Source organism: Equus quagga, unplaced genomic scaffold, assembly GCF_021613505.1.
Source record: "Equus quagga isolate Etosha38 unplaced genomic scaffold, UCLA_HA_Equagga_1.0 203_RagTag, whole genome shotgun sequence".
In the NCBI taxonomy this organism is placed as follows: Eukaryota; Metazoa; Chordata; class Mammalia; order Perissodactyla; family Equidae; genus Equus; species Equus quagga.
The window spans coordinates 3,278,465-3,284,464 of record NW_025798627.1 but is presented as its reverse complement, the minus strand read 5'-3'; the positions used below and the strand labels follow the sequence as shown (position 1 = coordinate 3,284,464).

Here is a 6,000-nt window from a genome sequence, read left to right as displayed (position 1 = left end):
GGGATCAGGTGCACGTGAGGCTGGCAGATTAGGCTGAAGCCATTAGCAGTTTGGGCCTCGTCCTGTTCAATGGAAAAACTACTAGTTCAAAGGGAGAATTATTAAATGTTTTTCAGCAAGGGACCGAGATAAACAGAGTTACTTTTTAAAAACATTAGTAGCTGATGAAAGATGCATTGGGAAGGGTGATGGGAAACCAGTTAGAAGGCTATTATGGTATTGCAGTGAGACAGCGTGTGGTCCTCATGGAATCTCTGGAATTCCATGACTGAAAAGACCTTGTTTTATGAATGGGGGGGGTCAATAAGTAGGAACACCATTTATCAATTGAAAATCAAGAGGGAAATCAGAAAGAAAATCAATATGTTCAGGCACTTGAAAGAATAAAAACAGAATTTTAACATAATGAATTCTCAGGTAGCCAGAGAGTGGTTTTCCAGCAGATGAATTAGTTTATTGAAAACTTCAGATTCTTTTCTCTGACTTTGTAATTGCTTAAGTTCTTATATGATTTTGCCAGATGGCGGATAGAGGAAAAGAAATGAAAAACACTAAATTTAATCAATTTCGTTTCCTAACTGCTGCTTAATATGGAGATTCAAGGAGAAGGTGAAAACTTGCACTACACTGAAGCAGGTGGATTATCTGTGGAGTCATACATATCCCTCATCTCCACAGATAAATCAGAGGTCATTGCAAGAGAAAATGTACATACCGAGAGAATAATTGGGTCTTTGCATTGACGCTCTAAAATACCCTCCCACTTTTCATATTAAAAGCTTTATTTGGTTCCTTCACCTGAATAATGTATGCTGTGCTCATTTCTCTTTCACCGGTTGGGCTCACTGGTTGATGAATGTCTTACAGCTCTGGTTTGATGGACATTCTCTCCATCTCACATTGAGGCTCGGCTATCAGAAGAAACAGCCAGACCAATTCAGTCCAACCACTTGCTAAGCAAATGAGGACTCATCTCGCATCTGACTGCACTCATCTGAGGGCTGAAGTTATTCTCAGCTGCGCCCCCAAGGAGACGAGAGGAATGCGTTAATTGCCCGGTGGTGGTAACAGGTGTTCTCCCCAGCTACCTAAACGCAAAGCCGTGCTGTCTTTTCACTGTAGAAGCCTTCTCATTAAGTGTGCATCCCCACTCTTGCAGCAAAACAACTCAGAAATGGATGCAGTTTTATTTTCAATGTTCTTTCTCGTTTCTTAGCTACTTACAGTTAGATTTAGAAATACCTATTCACTTACCTGTCGACAAGGGGAGAAATAAATTAGGGTGAAAAGACAAAAGACAAGAGAGCAGATTCCAAGTGTTTTACTCTCCGTCTGGCCATCATGGACGAGGATGAAGAGGGGTTCGGTTTTTCCTTTAACGAGAAAACTGTTTGAGCTCTGTATTTTTACTATTTTTTACGCTCATTAACAAAATCGGTTACTTTCCTGTCATTCCGAAGTTACTTGATACTTCAGTCCTCCTGAAACTAAAAACATATTCTAATCTTGGCCTCTCGCCTGCTGCTGGGTATGTGTTCGCCAGGTTACCCAAGCGCCACACGTTCACTGGAGTGAGACTAGTAACTCCAAGCGGAGAGAACTGGACCTCCAGGAGGTGAGTGGGAGGAAACTACATATCCCGGCGTGCCCCGCTCGCGAGCACAATGGAGCCCTGTCGTCATCCGGGTCACGGGGCTGCGTATTCCGTGCGCGCCGCCGGATTCCAGCCTGGGTCCCGCCCCGGGAGGAGGGCCCTCCTGGGCCGGGAAAACTGCAATTCCCGGCATGCTCTGTCACGGATGCGCCTGCGTACGGGAACGACCGTGCCGGGGAGCGCGTTGGTTTAAAGCGCTGTCTTAGTTCCATGGAAACCGGCCCTCTTGCTGCCGGACAGAGCCACAGGCGGACAGATGGACTGTGGGGTGAGGCTGCCGGGCCCAGGGCGGGTGAGCTGGGAACGGAGGCTCGAGGCCCGCGGGGGACAGTCGGCGGCTCAGATAAGGTCACCATCACCCCTCCCCGCCGTCCCCTCCCCTCCCCGGCGGAGTGTAGTCTTGTCCTCTGGACCCGAGGACTTAATTTACGGATCTTCTGCACTGGATGCGTATGGAAACCATTTAGGAGGAAGTTTGCGTTGGCTTGGCTCCAGCTGAGGGAGGCAGGATAGCCACCAGGGAGAGCCTCCACATAAGCCCCAAAGCCACCTTTTCTTTCTTTATATGTTAGGTTGGAGGTTACAGGTTCCTGGGAAAGCCATTTCGACGTTAAGGATTTTTGGTTTTTGCCACCTGTTATCCTCCCTGGTCTGCTTGTTAGAGTGCAAGTGTCGGGAATTTACTTTGGTTCATTGCTGTTTCCCCTGTTCCTGGCACTTGTGCTACAACAGAATAGATGTTCCTTAAATTTTTGTTGAATTATCCCTCCGTTTGTTTGCCATCCACAATGTCCTGTGCGCTAGGCTCTCAAGATAGAAAAGGGTTAAGAATCTGACCCTGCTTTGGGATGCTCGCATTAGCTTGCCCTTAACACCCACACCCTCCTCACGTCCCTGATTGTTAATCTTGGAGTGTCCAGGACTAGGACTAGGTCCTTGAATCCTTTCTGTTCTCCACTATCCAGTCTCAAGGCTTTACAAGCCATGTGTATATTGACAATTCATTTTTGTTTCCAGTCCACACTTCTCCCTTGAACTCCAGATCTGCAACTTCAGTGATGTACTGGGCATCTTTCCTGGTTTACTTTAGTATTTGCAAAACAACTCTTGATCTTCCCCCTAAAACTAGTTCTTCCTAACAGGCTTCCATTGTCTCAATTACTGGCAACACCGTCCTTCCAATTGCTTTCTTTCTTTCATATCTAATCCATCAGGAAAACTTGTCTTTAAAATATGTCCGGACTCTGACCACTTCTTACTATTCCCTTGCTCTCACCCTGGTCCTAGTCAGCAGCATCTCCTGCCTGGATTAATGTAGCAGCTTCCCAACTGGTCTTCCTGCTTCTGCCGTTGTCCTTCTCCTGTCTTGGCGGGTAGCCAGTTACCCAGTTAAGAGATAAGTTAGAGCACAGCACTCAGCTCTGAACCCTCGGGTGGCTCTGAGACTCTGTGAGTTAAAGGCAAGCCTTTACAATAGCCCTTATGGCCCTATGTGACCTGGTCCTGTTACCAGCCTCTGACCTCCTTACTGTTTGTGGACCAAGGCATTCTGACCAAGGGTCTTTGCACTCGCTGTTTACTCTTTCCGGACCTGTCTGTCCCCCAGATATCCACATGGCTCTCTCCTTCACAGGTCTTTGCTCAAATATTGTCTCAGTGAGGCTTTCATTGACAACTCTGTCTAAATTAGAGGCCCGCACCGCAGTCTCTGTCCCGTCCTCTTCCTTGCTTTGTTTTTCTCCATTGCACTTACCACCAGTGAACAAACTATGTGTTTTACTTAAGGTCTGTATTCCTCAAATGGAATGGAAGTTCCATGAGGGCAAGGAGTTTTGTCTGCTTTGTCCACGGCTGTGTTCCCTGGTGCCTATAACAGTGTCTGGCACATGGTTGGCATTCAGGAAATGTTTGTTGGATGTATGAATGAATGAAGACAATGTTACTGACCAAATTATTTTCCAGTGGTTATGATAATCAACATCGGGTCCCTGGCCTGTTATTTTGGAAGCAACAGCATATAGTTGTGCCTCTTGCCAGGTATAGGAATGGAGCCTGTGTCCACGGAAGCAAGCAGCTCCTTTTCAAAGTCACCTGGCTTTTACTAGTATATTACTTCTGACCTCGGTCTTATTCATGCCATGCTTTCAGTGAGGTAACCTACTTAGGAACTCCTTGGAAATACTCTCCCTAAACATAGAGACAGAATTGTATTAATTTGTTAATGATATATTTATAAAAGTAGCTGTGAGTGAACTTTTTAAAAAATAAAAGTTTGTATCTTAGTATTTTTATTATTGTTATTATCAAGGATCAGGACTTAGGTTCAAGACTGCACTCAATGATATTTGCACCTTTTCAAAAACAGCACAGCACAGTTATGTTCAAGCTGTAGCCTCTTTGCTAGAATAGTAGCCATTAGAGCTAGGGTTTTTCTTGTTTTTTTTTAAAGATTTTATTTTTTCCTTTTTCTCCCCAAAGGCCCCTGGTACATAGTTGTACATTCTTCATTGTGGATTCTTCTAGTTGTGGCATGTGGGACGCTGCCTCAGCGTGGTTTGATGAGCAGTGCCATGTCCGCCCCCAGGATTCGAACCAACGAAACGCTGGGCCGCCTGCAGCGGAGCGCACGAACTTAACCAGTCGGCCACGGGGCCAGCCCCAGAGTGTTTTTTTGGTTTTTTTTTTTTTGAGGAAGATTAGCCCTCAGCTAACTACTTCCAGTCCTCCTCTTTTTGCTGAGGAAGCCTGGCCCTGAGCTAACATCCGTGCCCATCTTCCTCTACTTTATATGTGGGATGCCTACCACAGCATGGCTTGCCAAGAAGTGCCATGTCCACACCCGGGACCCGAACCAGCGAAATCCAGGCCGCTGAGAAGCGGAACGTGCGAACTTCACCGCTGTGCCACCAGGCCACCCTGGTTTTTTCTTCTAAGACTGTGCTGCTTAGACTATGAGCTATGGAGTTATGGCGTCTGAGGATTTACCCAGTGGCCAGTGGATTGTGTGTGGGGGTGGCATTTCTGTTACCCTGCGTTGGCCTGCCTGATGAGGAAGGGCAGGCAAGGATGAGTAACTGCAGTGAAATGAGAGTCCCTCCTGAGTCTAAACCGCAACTCATCAGAGTCACTGGGTCCCAAGTCTGTACCTCCGTCTTCCTTTAACAGGCACTCAGGGACTCTCCCTGGTGGATGTTGAGGCTGTCCTGCTCTTGCTGCTCAGCCACCATTGCTTCCTTCTTTGCTTCTGAGGGCTCTCCTTACCGTGACATTTTTTTTCCCCATGGATGGGGTTGGGCACGGAGTGTTTTCAGCTAACCCTGTTTTTTTATTAAATCCCCAAAGGGTAGATTGGCTTGTTTAGTTTTTGAGTCAACTTCTTTGATGATCTGAACACATTCCTAGGTGATTGACCAAGAGGATATGTCAAGAACGACACCATGGATTTCTTTCAAAAGCTTTATCCCCTGCCCACCCTCAGTGTCTCCCAATCACCTCCATCTCCCCTTCCTTCGGGTGAATTTTCTGTAAACCTCCTCCTCCTCAGAGGCTGGGGCCAAGGTGGTTTCTCCTTTTTGAGAGTATCTTTTCTCTCTGGAAGCCTGAGACGCTGCAGTGTAGATCAGGTTCAGGTGGGCGTGAGTGATGATGCAAATCAGATTCTTATCCAAACATGTATAGACTTTCTCTTTTTTGAGCAGATGAAGCAATTTAATTAGAGTTGTCTTCCATTTTGTTTTTGTGGCCATATGTCTTCACATCTTTGTATATCCAAAGACTCCATTAATATTTACATGTGCCTTTGTCTTTCCCGTCAAGATCTAATTGAAACATGAAAGGGAATAAATGCACATGCTATAAAATAAATTTTATATGTTTCATGGGTACTTTAGGGAAATATCAGCAAAACTATGACATTTCAACAAACATGAAAAAATTTTAGGTGGGAATCTGCATCCCATTCAAAATTTGTGGAAAACTTGTATTCTATGTCTTGTATTTTTTCCCAAAAATGGACTTTTACTATATTTGTATTAGTATTAATTATATTATTATTATTATTAATTAATAGAGACAGTCCTTTATACTATAACTGGCTACTTGGGCCTAATAAGCTGCCATGGGAATTGTCCTCCCCTCCCACCTCTGGTACTGCTTGTCATTTCCTTAACCTCCTCCTTTTACTTGTTTCCCCACCAACTACCGTGTGTCAGGAGTGTTTTTGTTTCAAGCAACAAAAAACACTGACTAAAACAAAAAACAATAAAAGTGTATTTTTTTCAAATAAGCCGAGTTTGGAGGTTGTTAGTTTTGGAAAAAAAATAATCGGGTTAATCTGAGCTGCTCTA

At 45.0% G+C, this 6,000-nt stretch overlaps 1 protein-coding gene across 1 annotated transcript in view; it reads left to right on the top strand.

Annotated features, from left to right (window-relative positions):
- Positions 1-1,879: 1,879 nt before the first annotated feature.
- The window catches only part of LOC124233495 (coiled-coil domain-containing protein 150), a 67,808-nt gene continuing 63,687 nt past the window's right edge, over positions 1,880-6,000 (top strand). Inside the window, exon 1 of the mRNA XM_046650635.1 lies at positions 1,880-1,922. Within this exon, the coding sequence (XP_046506591.1) occupies positions 1,911-1,922 (12 nt within the window). The 5' untranslated portion in view covers positions 1,880-1,910. The remainder of the gene's footprint in view (positions 1,923-6,000) is intronic.